The 17283-nt window shown below is 48.6% G+C and overlaps 1 protein-coding gene across 1 annotated transcript; it reads right to left on the reverse strand.

The window, feature by feature from the left end:
• Positions 1–368: 368 nt before the first annotated feature.
• LOC117842082 (probable xyloglucan endotransglucosylase/hydrolase protein 28) lies at positions 369–2905 on the reverse strand. The gene is made up of 4 exons (XM_034722431.2): positions 2531–2905; positions 2176–2276; positions 1862–2070; positions 369–1240 (listed from the first exon to the last, which is right to left on the reverse strand). The coding sequence occupies exons 1-4, from the start codon at positions 2757–2759 to the stop codon at positions 742–744; spliced, it is 1038 nt and encodes a 345-aa protein (XP_034578322.1). The 5' UTR covers positions 2760–2905; the 3' UTR covers positions 369–741.
• Between the last annotated feature and the right edge of the window lie 14378 nt (positions 2906–17283).

Genomic DNA, 17283 nt, shown 5'->3' on the forward strand with positions numbered 1-17283 from the left:
ACCCCGGCACGGCACGCTTCCCGGACGCGCGAACCACTCATCACTCGTGTGTCATGTGACGCGCTCGCCGCCGTAGAGCCCCAGCTGGGGCAGCGCCCGCCGTCGCCGCCCCTCATCAACGCAACGCGACGACCCAACCAACTGCCAAGCCACCGGTAAGGTCACGGAGGCATGCGGCCGGCGGAGGCGCAGTAAGGGGGTGTTGGTTCTCTGGTCCGGACTCAAGTTAATTTTAATATTTAGATACTAATTAAAAATATTAAATATAAACTAATTATAAAACTAATTGTACAAATGAAGACTAATTTGCTGATAATGTGATGCTACAGTAAACATATGTTAATCATGAATTAATTAGGTTTAATAAATTCGTCTCGCGAATTAGCCTCCATCCATATAATTAGTTTTATAATTAACTCCTAATTAGACTCCGAAGATTTGATGTGATATGGATAGACTTGAACTCAGGATAACATCCCTAAAACCTCCTCAGGATGGAGCCGCGAATGAGCAATAGCATTTCTTCATCAATGGCTACCACTGGCAATGGCAAGGAAATGGTCCCCCGCGGCAATAAACACGAGCTGCTGCTACTCCAATGGCGAATGGGGTACGTGACAATGCGGGCTAGGCTAGAACAACCACCCCCAGACGACGCCCCCATCCCACCGCAAGCAATCACGCCCGCCGCCCCCGCCCAGCTCCGCCTTTTATACAGCCAGCCAAGAATCAAGTCCGGGATCACATGACGTCGTCCCGTGCGCCACGGTGACCGCGCGCCGCGGCGGCGGCGCCGGCCCGGTGGCGCCGGTGCAGCTTCATCCCGTCGGGGCCGAACATGCGGCCGGGGAGTCCCGCGCCGGCGCAATCCGGCAGCGCCGCGGGGTACCGCCGCCGGTCGTGGCAGTAGGAGTAGGAGGTGTGGGCGCGCCGGAACGCCGCCATGGCCGCGCGCTGCCCAGCGGGCACGGCGAGCGACTCAAGGCTGGCCCTCGCGTCGCACGCCGCGGCGGACAGGCGGTCGTCGGTGGGGTCGACGGCGCAGCCCTGGATGGCGAGGTCGGTGAACTCGGCCACGAACGGCGCGTACTTGTAGTTGACGCGGTACCGGCCGCCCAGCGTGGCCCAGGCGGAGCCGTCCCAGATGGTGGCGTACAGGGACATGGGCTTGGACGGGAACGCCGCGCCCATGGCCGCCGTCCGAACCACCTCGCGGATCGGGGTCTCGTCCACGTAGAACCTGCCGTCCACACGACCACACAATGTCAGTGCAGCACAAACAAAGTGAACACGACGACGAACTGTTTGATCGAACAAGCTCAGCAAGGGCAAAAAGATGCAGAAGCAGGACCCCCCCAAATTTGAATGCAAGAGCAAGAACGTTTGTCTCTGACCCTGTCATCGCCCATGTGATTACCCTTTCTTACGACAAGAGTATCTTTCAGCTGCTCCTTTTGGCAAGGGAATCCAAGAAATGCGCATTGAAACGGGTGCAAAGATCTCGGAAAGGCCCCAAATTGGCCGGGGTCACAGGATGGCAACGCCCAGCAGCAAAAGAGGCAAAGGAAAGGACTCCCCAAAAAACTTTCAGCGCACGCAGAGAGCCACAGAGACACGGAGGAAGAAAAGGAACAGAGGCGTTTCCGGCTTCTGGCAGACCCTCCGTGAGCCGAGCCCCCAGACAAGCGCATGCCTAGATTTTTCACCAGGGAGGCAGATGCTAGTGCGCTTCGTCTTCCCGAATCGTGCCGAGCGGATGGAAACGGGACATGGAAATGGGGGCAACTGAACGGGGAAGAATGCTGAGAGACGGCGGCGCACTAGGAGAAAAAGGAGGAGGCAGCTGAGAGGGAGGACTCACACGATGCGGCGGCTGGTCCAGAGGATGGAGTAGTGGTGGAAGTCGTCGGTGGGGTCGAAGGGGAGGTCGTAGCGTTCCTCCCTGCCGGCGTGGGTGCTGCCGTTGCCGTAGACGTTGGTCTGCACCCGCCACTCGCGCCCGCGAACGTTGCCCAGGAACTCGAAGTCCAGCTCGTCGTGCGTCTTCTCGTACACGTCGCCGTTCGACAGCTGCGGAGCAAGGAATAAGAAATTGAAGGCGTTTTCTGTCAGTATTGTTAGAATAGCGAGCTCTTGGTGATGGCCAGAAGAAATGGTTTGAGCAATGGTTCGTACGTAGAACGCGACGACGACGCCCGCCGCGTAGTCTGCGGGCAGCTTGATGGCGGCGCTGAAGAAGCCGTGGAGGAACAGGTCCTGCGACGCGAACCCGGCGCCTGCGCGGAGGAAGAAGACGGTGGCGGTTTCGCCAGCAACACCCAGACGTTAGTGAGAAATCTCAACAACACCCCTCCGGTGCACACAGGAGGGGCGTGATTCGGAAAAAAGAAAAGTGCAATGCGCTCCCCGGCTCTCCCCGAAATCCGGAAGGGAGTTAGTTTCAAAAAAAAAATCCGGAAGGGAGAAGGAAACCGTCAAAAAAACTGAAACGGCCAGGTCGGCCGCGCCCGGGGCCGGGGCAAGTCCTCACCGGTGGTCTCGTCGAGGGCGAGGTGGACGCGCCTCCCGTCGCGGAGGAGCGCGAGGTTGCTGCTGCCGAAGATCTGGGCGTACCCCTCGTCGAAGGCGAGCGGGCGCACGCCGTGCAGCGGCGGCGGCGGCCTGGCCTCGCCGCCGCGGGCGCCGCACAGCGCGAGCAAGAGGACGACGGCGAGCGAGAGCGCCGGCACCATGGGAGACGACGACGCGCCGGACGCCATCCCGCTCGACTACCACGACACACCTCTCTATCCCCCTCACCTCTGCCCGGAGCCCGGCGGTGTGAGTGATAAGGCGGAGCGGTTTTATTGCGATGGGCCTGCGCCTCTGCTGCGGCGTTTCTCTCTCATCAGCGCTTTCCCGTGAGGGGCTGCCTGCCTGCCTGCCTTTGCCTCCTCCTCGGGCCGCGCGCCGGGAGGGTGATGGCGCTGTTTTGTTTCGGAATTCGAAAGCAAATGACGTGGTCGCCCCCGCCTGCAGGCCAAGCGCCTCTTGGATTCCTGGGGCCCGCGCGCTCTACTGACTACACAGCCTGACGTACCGCGAGCGGTCTGTACCAGACGTTACGTATTTGGGCGTTGCACTTCACTTGCTTGTACAAGACAATTGTCTTTTTCAGTTTTCAAAAAACAGACAATAGTCTTTTTGTATGTGACAATAATAACTACAACATTTAGCAGCACGGTTACACTAACTAGTGCTAACGTTTCTTGCGCTTAGAAAGCGTTCAAAATTGAGTAGTACGTTTTTGGGTCCAAAGCCAAGTGTTCGAACCCCACATGCTCCCTCCATCCTTAAAAAAAATCAACTCTCACTTTTTGAAGAGTTAAATAATTTCTTCAAATAAATTTAGTATGAAAATATATTACATAATTAATCTATTAATATTTATTTTGTAAACGTTCCTACTATTTTAGTACCGGACTAATCGGTTACCACGATTCATTGATGTCACCTTTTTGAACTTTTACTATAATACTCAACTCCGAGAGTTTGTATGTGTGCACTGGAGTCTAGTCCACTGTTGGATGAGCTCCCTGATTGTATTGTCGCCGATTGCGCGACACAGTGGTAATAGAATATGATATTCCATTTCAAAAGTAACAGTGTGAAACGAATAATTTGCGGTCACTCGGTTTCAGACCGCAATGCGACAAAACGCAGGCTTGGCCTGGTCTCCATCAAAATTACCTTTTTTTAAAAAATATTTATGACAAAAAAATTATATACAAATCATTTGTAAAAGTAAATAAATATAACAGCTTTTCCAATTAGAACTATTTCAACATATTTATAGTAAAAAATAGTAAAAGTATTCAAACAATTTTACCAAAAAAACTTTTCATGAAAAAGAACAAAATAAGTTCTATACAAAATTTATTAGGATAACTTTTCTAAGAAATATTTATTAGAATAAATTTGTTGAGAAAAAAGATATTCAAATAGCGTTTCCATTATAACTTTTCTTAAAAAAGATAAGCACCAATATTTCCAAAAAGAAGTACAAATAACGATAAAGAAAAAAAGAGAGAAGATGGAACTGCATGGAACCAATGGTGTTTCTCTATACACAGTTACACACGATGTCCTGCAGCGTGCCCCTTTGCGTGAAGCTCCACCGTCTGCACCACAACCCTTTGCGTGCCCCGGTCCATACTCCATATTCTGCTGTTATAGGCCGTTGAGACTCAAGAGCCGCCCAAGGGGCTCCACCACGCCTTTTTGTTCGGTTCAAGTGGTTGGATCACTAGGTTCTATTGCGCACGGTTGATGTGTACTGTTTCTTTTGAGATAAATGTGAGGGCTGTCCAAATTATCTCAACTAAATCGGTTATCATCCATTGATCGACCCGACTTAATCGAAATAATCCCGGTAGTCCCCGGTATGCGCCTCGAGCATCGTCAGGAACAACCCGCATACCTTTTTACATCATGGCAACCATCACAAGTTTACATCATGGCAACCATCACAAGAATACATATGAGAGCAAATTTTTAAACCTTGTTTACAAGTCTTGATCATCTTACAAAAATTCACAAATTATAATTACAACATATAAGCAACTAGAACATGAGAGTTTCACCAATTAAAGTGAGGTTCTTAACAAACTTAGATTTAGCTTAGGTCTAAGTAGCTATCCTAACATGTTTTTTTCTTAGATTGAGAGTTAAAACGCAGCGGGGATATAAAGTAATAATATGCAACAATGATATCCTTACCCATAAGACACCACCTGCATAAGATTAGAGCGACATCCACCATTTATCCACATTGCCAGCTCTGGTGGAATGAACGTGGTAATCACTCACAAGAAGGAAACCTGCAAAATAACTTAACGGCAGCACCGTAAGTACATTGCGTACTTGTAGAACTTATCCATAATACTATACATTTGGTGGATGCATGAGGCTTGTCAAGTTTTAACATTAGACCATAAAAAAATGCGAGCACAATTTATCAAGTGAATAAGCAAAAGACATGACATCTACTTTCTCTATCAAGCACCAGTACAATTGCATAAGTAGTAAAGTGATCATGTAGTGATGAGCCCAATCTTCCATAAGGTCTTCACGAAACTCTACATTAAAGTCCAAGTACATGAGCGTGCTCTATGACTGGGAGCGCAGCTATTGCAATAGATATAACCCTACAGGAGTGTACAACTTTTCCCACACGAGGCGCTACATGGGTGTACAACTTTTCTCACACGAGGTGCAAAACCAACGACCATACCCTTAGCCTAGGATAAGTGTTTGATTCATGCCCCCCAACCGTTCACATACCCACACCCGGCTATGAACGAATGGCCGGAAATGTATAGATGCACCGGACACGACTGATCACACCTCATCACCTCCCGTGCCGAATCCGGTCAAGGCAAGGTGGGACTTATACTACTTGGTTTACCATTCCCATATTAAGTATGTGGTTTGTACGGAATAATCTCAAGTATCACAGTGATAACGACTGGACCTTAACCAACTCAAGCAAGCCTATGTCACTTGGATTCCACTTTCAACATGGCCCTAATACACTTGCTCAAGTCTCGAATCATCATTCATATTGCTTATCTTTTATGCTTTCTCAACTACTCAAGTATAATTAAGCAAACATCCAAATTCTCACGAGTGGTGGTGACATTGCCACCCCTCAACTTCTACCGAAAACTAAGCATGGCTAAGCAAATATATCGAAATTTCTAGCATCCATACTTTCTCTAAATAAGTTGAGCTAATTCCAAGAGTTGACACGTCTAGTAGGTTCCACACATTGCATACATCTAGATAGAGCTAAGCACATGCACAACCATTAATAAATAATAGCTTTCATATTTATAAAATAGAGTTGAGATACATAGGTGCCTGCCTAAGATTGGTGCTCCAAGAATGCAACACTCCAGGACGTCATTCTCTAAAAAAAAGATATGAATGCATGAATTAGAAAAGATGCTATGAATGCACATGCGTATGAGATGCAATGACTCATGAGAAGTAAAGGCTAAGATAATTTCAGGTCATCAAGTAAGCAATCAAAGGTTAGAAGTAAGGCACACAAGCATAACATAGAGAGAAAGCGTCATGATCATAACTCATACGTGTGCACATGACATTCCAAGACAAGTTGTAGTATGAGAAAGTTATTAACGCTAGTTGTGCTATTTTTAGTTATCATATGAACTATCACATAATTAGATTGTCACATCATAAAGTATCAATTGGAGTATTTCTTGATCGTTATCAATATTAAATAACTGTTAATGCTCAAGTCTAGTAACACTAATTAACCAACATTAGACAATTCAAGAATTAATGACAAGCTGTAGCATCACATCTAAAATAGGAGTAAAAACATAACTTGCTAAATGAGAAGCTATTTAATCTTGTAACACTTACTAAGGCAAGCATTATTATTCTAGTAATTTATAATATGGAGGTTTCTAATCATAAAGGCATAGCGTATTTATTTAGGAAATTGCAAATTATATAAATACATGAATACTTCATGAGTGTTACCCATGTTATACAATATATAAAAGTCCACCAAGGCTAACAAAACTAGATTCTTAATTTTGGAACACATTGTGCTTATTGTGCATTTTACTAATTAACTAGGTTTAAGGAAACATAGCTACAACTGTACCAATCTACACATGATTCATACAAACACACACTTCTACTAGATGATACATGTCATATGGAAACTAGCAAAGTTGGTTTCATAATTTTTAGACTAATAGAGAATTAACTATGCAAACAACAAAATAAGCATATATTTAACTAAACTAGAGATTAAAGTAATAATCTTCGGAGCAAACATATTTTTAACGGTACTAAACATGACGAAGAAACTAGTAGAATTTGTTTCTTAATATTTAGAGCATTAGAGAATTGGTCATGCTTTTAACATCTCATACATAGCGATGCAAATCTTAGGATATTATGAGTGCATAGAAGAATGTAAACTACTTTTATCATACAAGTACACCAATTCAAAGCATATAATACATTATAGAACATTTAAATCCTACACAAAACAAGGATATATTCACGTTTTCTCTCAATGGCAGAACTGTAAATAACTCATCAAGTTCCCGAAAATGGCATTGCCGATGATTCCGACGACCGATGATGGAGATTCAGTTTTAGATCATAGCGACGACATGCACGAAGGTTTGGATGACATGCAACATCAATGGAGATAAGCTTCCATGGAGGTTAATGGAGGAGCTTCCAATGGAGGGGGGGGAACCATAGGGGAACCTCACCAAGGATGGGGAAGGACGATTTAGAGAGCCACAAGTTGGAGTAGAGTGGCGATGGAGGAGATCGAGCTTGGACTTGCTTCACCGAAGTTGAGGAAGAAAAACCCGAACAGCTTGCTGCAGGCTGATTCTTGCGTGGGGGAGGTCGACGTGGAGGTAGGGGAACTCATCCCTGGCCCGGCCAAGGCTTGGCCGGCCAGCTCCTGCCTAGGGCGACGGCGCAGGCGAGTAGGAGGAGGAGGAGCAGCGGCATGGGAAAAGAATGAGAGTGAGGAAGTGTAACTCCCGTAAAAATCTACCAAATTAAATCACTCGTTAAAAATGCCTTCCAAAATTTTCCGACCGTTGAGCCCCGGCAAATCTTTTCCTTCCCGTCAGATTCGCCATTCCGGTCCCGACATCGTCAACCCTCTTTTTCCGTTCCCCATAATTTTCACCACGTGCCGTCACATCCATCACGCGTGCCGGTCAAATCCCGCAATTTTTGCCACCTTCCCTTTCCCTTTTTCCTCCTCTTTTTCCTTCCTCTTTCTCCCTTTCTTTTCTCTCGTTTTCTTTCTCCTTCCTTCTCTTTCCTCCTTTCTCTCTCTCTCTCCTTCTTCTTCCTACTGCCGTGCCTCCTTTTTCTCTCTGGCGCCAGGCGCCCGGCCCTTCCCTCATGGCGTCACCCGAGCGCCGCCTGCCCCTGCGCGCACCTCAACGCGCGCTGCGCTCGCGCCCGCCCCTGCGCCGCGTCGATCCCACCCGCACGCGCTCGCGCGCGCCCCTCCACCTGTGCCCGGCGGCGCGTGCCGCGCCGCACGCCGCCGGCCGCCGCGCACCACCCCTCCCGGCGCACCTCCCCGCGCAGTCGCCGCCCCTGTGCACCCTCGACGACCGCGCCTCCCCACCACGCCAACCACGCGCACGTCCACTCCGGCACGCCACCGGCCGGACAAGTTCGGCCGCCGTCACGTCATCGGCCCCGCCGCCTCGAGCGCCATCACCATCCCCGCCACCTATAAAGGAGGGGCGAGCCCTGCCGCCTCCCCACACCACCAACACCATCCCCCAAGCTCGCCGGCCCTCCTCCTTCCGCCTCCCCTGGCGCCAACCGCCGCCGCCTCCTTGCCGCCGTTGGCCCCCTTGGTCCGGCCACCAATCGCCCAAGGTGAGGGGTCAAATGGACTCCTCTCACCCTCCCCTATCTCCCCCGCCACTCGGACTCGCCGCCGGTGGGTCAGGCCGGTCGGCCTGCCACCGGTCGTGTCTCCCCCCCCCACCTCTGTTTTGAAGCAGAGGAAAGAAGAAGAAGAGAGGAACTCGATTTTCGATCTGCCCCTCTAGTTTCTTTTATTTACAATCCGGTCCTTCCACCTCTCTCAAGGGATTCTCACAGCTGAGCCCTTCCATTTTTTAGAATAATTACAATTAGGTCCTCGGTTCTCGCAATCCAGTCCTAAACCTCCTAATTAAGCTCTAAACCCTGTTTAACTCGTCATTTCATGCGCCAAACTTCCTCCAATTGATCCCAAATTCGACCACGGCCTCCTCTCATATATTTCCGCTGAGGCATATCCAAATTTCATGAAAATACCCCTCCTACCTATGTTCCGTTCACGTTTCCTGTTCAGAGCTCAACGGGTAAAATCTTGTTTCCTTTTTATTTATTGTGTGCTCGTTTGTGTGTGTCATAGATTGCGGAGTGCCCGAGGAGGAGCACGAGGAGGAGTTCGACCGTGAGCCCGATCCCGAGGACCAGTACCGCGAGCAGGAGCTCTCGGAGGGCTTTGAGAACGGCGAGTCCAACCTTATCCTTTGATGCATATTTACTACCTAGTTTTTCAAACACGACCTATTGGCCTGTTTTATAAAATGCATATTGTTTTATTGCAATACATGGTTGGATAGCCACCCCTTGATTGTTATGATTATTCCTTGTTGACCTATATTTGTCTTTAAATATGAGTTGCTCTGTTTAGATGATAAATACTGCTAGAATGCTTAGGAACTCGTTACTCATATTCAATCATGACTACATTTGTTTATTCAGAAAATAAATGTGTGAGTGTGTTCAACTGAGGAGATAGGTTTTCGGGTGTAAAGAGAATTGGTGCATGGATGAGATGGATGGGCGTTTCTTGTGTGAAATGCCGGGTTGTTGATGCTCGTACCTTAGTGGTTGAGCAAGGTTGGGAGGTATCTATCTTATCTTGGTTAAGGACTGAGTTGATGTGTCATCTTGCCTAATTCAACCATCGTGCAACCACTCGGTTGTTGTATGAGCAACGGCTTAGCATAAACCCCACTAGCCAAACTACTAGGCTTCAGGTGTGCTGGTGAGCGACGGTAGCCCATGGAAAAGGATTAAGCTCTTGGTGACTTAGGTTCCGGTTTTGGCCTCGTGGATGGGTCGTTAACCCTTGGGTGCTTCCGTGTTGACTAGTCAGTTTTGGCTAAGGTGGGTAATGGCTTTGTTAGGATCCGCACCGGCACTAAGGTGATTCGTGCTGCGGTACCCTACTCGTGGGAAAAGTGTACAACCTCTGCAGAGTTAAAACCTATCCGGGTAGCCGTGTCCACGGCATTGGACGAGTTACGGCTTGGTCACATAACTAGCTTTTGGGGATGGTTGATTTACTCGGTGTGTGTTGGATTTTGGAAGTGTCCGGCAGTTGTGCCGTGTGCTACGGCGGACGGGGAGTCCGGTAGCGATAAAACTTGGATCCTTTGTGTAGGATCAACCCCACTTAATGTTTCGGTTGCTGAATAAAATACTTTGTGAAAACTCTTGAAAAATGAACCCTTGCATGAGTTTAAAATCTAGCTTTATTGCAAATGAACCATAACCTTATCCTTGTTGTATCCTATGCATATTCTTGCTGTATCCCCCCTCCGCGGATGGGGTTGGACTTGTTGAGTACTTTTGTACTCACCCCTGTTTTGTTGCTTCAGAGGAGGATCCGGACTACGTCGCCGAGGACTTCGAGTAGGAGGTTGCGTCTGCACCCAACGCTGCCTGCGGTGTTAGCCCTTTTGCAGGATGCTTCCGCTGATGCATAGTTCTGATTGCAGCCCGGAGTCCGACTGGACTGCAACTTGGATATGTATTGTCATTGCTTTAGTTTTACTTTGGGTGTGGCTTGCCCGCCCGCTCCTTCGGGAGCTGTACGGTTTCTGAACTATCTATTGAATAAATGTGTTATCAGCCTCCTGGGACTGATAATTGGATCACATTTAGTCTCTACTTATGTGGGGACGCTTCAAGAAGAGAGAGAATGGGAGAGGGAAGCTCGAAAGTTTTGTGGGGAGGGGGCGGACGGCTTGGGCGCCGTCACGGCATGTAGGTGACGAAAAACGGGTAGATGGCTCGAAAAACGGACAACACATCACGATGTTAGGCAATTTTGACGAGAAAAAATGGCGGCTATAGAGATTCCGAACAATTTTATGGAGATGTCCAGAACTACGGAGTTTTCTGGAAAAAAGTTACGAAGCTTCCGCAACTCTCCCAGAAAAGAGAAAACTTCGAAGAATCTGCAAAAATCTTTGAATACTCTGAAAAACCTGTAGAAATTCTACCAAACTTGCAGAAACTCCGCACAAAACATCAACTACAGGTGTTCTAAGAGTTTTGGATGATTTTATGAAGATTAAAGGAAGAACAGGCTGCCTGGGACACACAGAACTGATTAAACGAAACACAGAGAACTGATTAAACATGGCGATTCAAATTAGACCACCTAGAGATCTCCAAAAATCATGAAATAAATCAAAGAGGTAGCATAAAACAAGGGCAACCCATTTTACTCATAATTGGCATCATAGCTATTGCAGGTTTGAAATGAAAATTCTTCCCCGAAGGCTATTTTTGAGTTTTCAGGTAAGCTGTTTGGCCTCAAGATGGTCTTTGAAAATCCAGGAGAAGTTACCTAAATTCATGTTTGGAGAAGTACTAATTTATCAAGTCATCTCCCATCATAGGTTCAATGGTAGAAATCTATGTTTATTCACAAGGTACATACCAAAAGCAAGTTTTTAATTAAATTTCAAGTCCAATGGTAAATCAATTGGGCTCAAAAGATGCAATGATGCTAGAGATGATGCACATGTATGCTCCATGATATGCTCCATGATATGATTAACTATTTTGGGTTGTTACAATAAACACATTTGATGGTAATACTGTATTCCGTATAAGCTGCCGAGAATTCTTTCAGTTACGTTCCTTCTGCACAAAGCCAAGTACTCGGACGTGATGTTCCATTCAGTTTCACTTACACTTGTAGAAAAATGATCTTTCGTCCACTCCCTTAGTACCGGTCATGTTTTGACCCGGTATTAATATTAGTATTAGTATCGGGTCCAAATTTGAGATCCCCGAAGGCCTTCTAATACCGGGTCGTAACACCACCCGGTACTAAAGGTAACCTGGTACTAAAAGGTCTAGAACTTTTAATACCGGATCATAACACCACCCGGTACTAAAGGGATACGTTTAGTACCGGGTGGTGTACAACCGATACTAAAGGTGAGTTTGGAACCGGTACTGTGAGCGAAACCCCCGTGACTTGCACAAAGACTAGAAAACGGGCGATCACACTCGTACTCTCTTCCGGTTTCCCCCTGTGTACTGTTACTGTAGCGCACCTTGCCATGGCCTGCTCTCTTTTTCAAGGAAAGCAATTTAAACGGTCGCCAAAAGCAGCGTCTTTCTCATCACGAGGCGGCAGCGGAGAGTGCCTGCCGGGGCTTGGCCGCCATGGCCGGAGGGCATGCACTTCTTCCTCATCATGGATAACTCTCGTGCTCGTCGATCCTGGTGGTGCCTGGGAGCCCGGAGGTACGCGGCGGCAGGGTTCTCGTGCAGTTGTGTGGGCGCCCCGCGGCGACGCTGGTAACGACGTGAAATGGCGCTGCGGGCTGTCGCCGTCGTCGTGTGGGCGGAGCGGACGCGCGCACGGCTTTCCGTGCTGTGAGTGTGAGCTGTGAGTGTGAGGTGCGGTCTGCTGGTAGGCTCCCGTGGCTGGGCCGTGCGGTAAAAAGCTGCATGCAATGCAACTTGAGGCTCTGTCAGGCTCCCCCTGCACGCACCGTAAAAATTTGAGCAAAAGGAGGATAAACTTGAACGGAGTGACGTACCCGTACTGACGCACGCTGCGCTACGGGCTACGGCTGCGTGCCTGGTCGTCGTTCAGTACCGTAGTCCGTACGGTACGCGCGTACGCATGTGCGGTGCCTGTACGAGATCAAATAACGTAGCCAAAAGTCTCGCACAGAAACTTGTAGGCGAGGCGACCATCGAGATCGAGTTGTGACTTGTCAGGGTTCCTGTTGCCCAGGTGAGGTCTTTGCCACTGCAGCAGAACCATGCAACTTTTTTTTTGTGTGTAAATTTGCGCAGTATATCCTCTGCAGAGTAATTCTTTCTACTAGTAGTATACTTGCAGTCAGACTTGACACTTTTCCTTTTAAGAAAATTAGGCTTGAGACTTTTTGTCTCCGAAACTCGGAAGTGAGAGGTGCAACAATAACCTCGGGATATTCTCGGCGAGCCCGAGGCCCTCGCTGGAAGCATGTGTTTGGTTTGAGTAGCTTTTTTTTACCGTCCTGATCGTCTGTTCTAATTTAACCCGCCCCGATGGTACTTGACGACACCGGATTTCGCTAACCAACCCGTGTGATTGATCCTGTCGTGTCCTCGTGTCTGTTGACAATGCGCGCGGCCTTTGTACTGTAGCTCCCTCCTTGTGTGCAGTGTACTGAACCTACCGGTTGGGGCTTTGTTTACCCTGATCAATGTAGCTCGAGGAGCGTTAATTTTTTTTTCACAGCGGTTTGGTGACTCGGGGTTCGGTTATTATTCCTGACATACAATTTGTCGCGAGTTGGTGGTGGCCTAGCTCGTCTGGTTCATCAGAACAAGTCTGACCGAAGGATCAACTCCACCAATCACCGGCGACAGAGGAGGCCAAAGCACTGTCCACAGTAACCAACCAAGGAGAAAAAGAAATACAGCTGGATTGGGGTGCCCTATCCTTTTGGCCGAGCTGCAATTCAGCCCTGAAATCGACGACACATGAGCACAAAGCGACACTAATCACATTGTATGTAGGTAGTGGTATGGCTATCCTAGTAGGTCATCAGTAGAGATAGAGCAGTAATTTAGAAGGATGAGGACAAGTTACCAGCGCAATCCACTGCGGTGTTGTTAGTTTAAACTACCGACGATGTGCTTACGATCCATGGGGAGGAGTCCAAATTTTTGTCATGATGAACTGGGGTCCTCACTGATTAGTTTTGATGTCGGCACACAAAAGCTACCGTACCCGGTTTCCCATTTTTAAGACCTGCCATGGATGGATATGCGCGCGCTTGCGCTTGCTTTATTCGGACATGATGCTGGCAATAATCCGTGGGCGTCCGGACGGTGTCATCATGGCAGCCACTGCACGGCTTGGGCTCCCTCACGGTAAATTGATGATGACCGAAATTACTGAGATCCGATCATGGCCTTAAGTACGTAGCAGACTAGCAGTTATGGATTTTCACTTTCACCTCTTACTTGGTTTTGTACCTCCTGGGCTCCTGGCTGTCATGCAGAAACGCCACGGGCTGCATGAGCCGTCGCTGTCTCGTGGAGGCATATTGCATCAGTTCACGGATCGATCGCGGTGGTATGATCTGAATCAGATGCAGGGTTCGGGTGTTCCTCACGCCCGTTGTGCGTGCTGCCCCCCTGATCTCATCAGAACTATCATATGATCAACGCTAGTGACCAGAGATCAAAAAAAGAACGGAGGGGAATGAAGCACCGTGCAGCAGGAAGACCAAACAAACCAGCTGGATTTCGATGATGCCACTACCTATCCTTTCGGCCGACCTGAAATTCTTTCTACTACTACAAATTAACAACATTTCAATACAAGGCGAGTAGCGGTTGTAGGACTCTCCTACATACTCGTAGCTGTATTTTAGTTAAAGATGAGGACAGGTTAACAGTGTAGTCCAGTACAGCATGTTGTTTTTCTTTTCTGGAACAACTAAATGGTGTTTGTTTAATTAGCATCGAGGAGCAGAGTAGTGCAGATATTGGCACTACGAACCGGCTCGTCAGTGACTAATAGGGTGTTTGTTTCTTTAGCACCTCCTAAAATTTCTGTCATATCGAATGTTTAGATACTAATTAGAAGTATTAAATATAGGCTAATTACAAAACCAATTGCACAGATGGAGACTAATTTGTGAGACAAATCTATTAAGTCTAATTAGTCCATGATTTGATAATGTGATGCTACAGTAAACATGTGCTAATGATGGAGTAATTAGGCTTAATAGATTCGTCTCGTGAATTAGTCTCCATCTATATAATTAGTTTTATAATTAGTTCATGTTTAGTCCTCCTAGTTAGTTTCCGAATATTCGATATGACATGAATTTTAGGTACGACTAAAGATCCAAACACCTCCTAATTTACATGTCGGCACCCAAAAGCTACCATGGCGGCTCTCCCATTTTTAAGACCTGCCAGTGCCATTGAGCTTGCGTCCGGACGGTGTATCATGATGGTAGGCGCACGGCAAAGAGGCTCGCTCGCTCAAGGACCAGCCAAGAGATGTCAGTCTAAGCACGCCCCAAGCTTCTTTTTGAGAGAATAAACTTGAGTTCAAACAGCAATAAATTTTTTACTGAAATCTAATCAGAAGCGGTGCTGTACTGGTAACCCCTCGCAGGAGCAGGAATGCCAGAATGACATGGGAGGGACGGAGCGATTTGTCATTTGTACGTAGCACCATGACTGCCGTCGTACGTGCGGAAACGCTGCAGGGAATGAGTCGTCGCTGTCGCGTGTGGGAGGCATATTTGCGTGCACCGATGGATCAATGATCAATCGATCAGGGTGTGTGGTATGGTACGAGTTCAGATGCCGGGAGCAAATGCTGATGGCGTCTGATACTCTGATGGTCCAGGGCTGCCAGGTCTGGCTGGCTGGCCTCCAGGGATCATGCATGCATGCCCCTGATGCCCACAGCACAACTTCGCCAAGGGCGGCCGGTCCCCTTCCCTGAATTTGTCACCGGGGTTCCTGAATCCTGATGCCGTAGTGTTTGCTGCCACGGCCATCATCGGTGGCCTCCAGCCGGACGCCATCACACTCGCTTGTCGCTGCTGCTGCAAATGTCACCGGCAGCGGCAATGCTCGCTCGCGACCCGGCCGCTGATCCGCTCGGGGCGTTCCGCTCCGCTTCTCGCGCGTTTCCAGAGACCTTGCCCCTTGCTGGCTTTGCTAATCTGATCACCATGATCTAACCATGATTTGAGGCACGCATCGCCGGCTGCGAGGATGACGAAGCCCGGACGATGCGCGAGCACGCGCGGCGACGGACGGACCCGCTTGGCCCCTCCCAGCCGACACGGGATCCCAAGACCTGTCGCGCGTGCTTCCGTGATGGGCCGTATTCCGTAACGCCCGTTCCATCGAGCGAACATTGTCACTGCCTGTGTGGCTGTTCAAAGGATCCCGATGGGCGATGGCTTAAAGATTTTTCGATCTCATTTTTTTAGAGGATTTTTCGATCTCATTTAGTCGTGCAATTATGTTTTGCACTCTAACCCGAGCTATATAAATAATACGTGCGAGAAGCATACGATTTACACGAACCATAGTTGGCTGAGCCCATGTAGCCCAAGGGCCCCTTCTGCAGTCCTGGCTAGCTAGATTCAGTCCAGTAGAACAAACAGCAAGATTTGGTTCATGTGCCAGCCTTCCCATGTTTTCCAGCCATCGGCACGCGCGACCGAGGAAATTAGCTTTGTCGTAATTTCGGCTACAAGTAAAATGATTCCTAGTAGGTCAAACTCGGCTAATTTGAAGTATTGTCAAGTGTGACAAATTGACAGTACAAGCAAACAAATAATCCCCTCTTTCCCCTTCAGGAACGAATCCGTTCCATGATTCAATATTGAACAACTGGAAAAAAAAAGTTTTACATGAGCTCACGTCCAGAGATCAATAGATCGTGGAACCATCGGGAGTTTGTTCTGGCTGTTTCACACAGAATCAACAAAAGTGAAGCTCATTTCGTGCAGATATTTGTAGTGCACGCGCTAGCAGGAACAAAACCACCTTCATCAGAATGTGGGAGGGTACTATGATACGACTACAGCAGATGCGCCTTCATGTTAAGGTTGGAAAGTTTAATGTTTTGATAATTTTCAGAATCATTCATCCCAAATCTGCTGCTACGTGCATGTCAAAGCGTATCAAAAAAGTTGGGCGTACGAAAATCTGCTAGACGCAAAGCTTTTGTACGGCTTACAAAACAAGGGTGGCTAAGAGCCTGTTTGGGAAGGAGGTGCTAAAGTTTAACACCCCTTTTAACACCTTTTTAACACCTTGACTGCCAAACATAAGTGTTAAAAGAGTGGTGTTTTAACACTTCTCTTTTCATAAACACATGGAGGGGGTGTTAAAATGTGCCAAAGGTGTTAAAAGTGATCCCCCTCCCCACTTATTCCCTGGTTGCCCCCCTTCTCTCTCTCCTCTTCTCTCTCCCCTACCCGTCGCCAGCGCGTCCTCCTCCCGCATCTGTCCCCCACTCCTTCTCCTCCCGCATCTGTTCCCCACCCTCCCTCCCGCATCGCTTCCTCCTCACCCGCCACCATCTCCTCCCGCTGGCCATCTCCTCCCGTCGGCCATCCATCCCGCCCACGGTTCATCCCCTCCCGCCATCCCCTCTCCCCGTTATCTCCCTCCCGTCGCCTTCCCCTCCCAATCCATTTCTTCCCCCCACCGCCATCCCCACCCCGCCTCCAGGAACTCCCCTCCCGCCCTTCTTCATTTTCTCCCCACCGCGTCCCAGATCCACGGCATCCACGCGGCTAGGAGTGCGCCGCGTTGTCCTGAACCCTTCCCCGGGGCTCATGGACGGGCACGGCGATGATGGATTGCAAGAGCTTTCCCCCCACGCGGATCCACCTTTCCTCGCTGGCACCTTCGACC

This window comes from Setaria viridis, chromosome 2 (assembly GCF_005286985.2).
Source record: "Setaria viridis chromosome 2, Setaria_viridis_v4.0, whole genome shotgun sequence".
Lineage (NCBI taxonomy): Eukaryota > Viridiplantae > Streptophyta > Magnoliopsida > Poales > Poaceae > Setaria > Setaria viridis.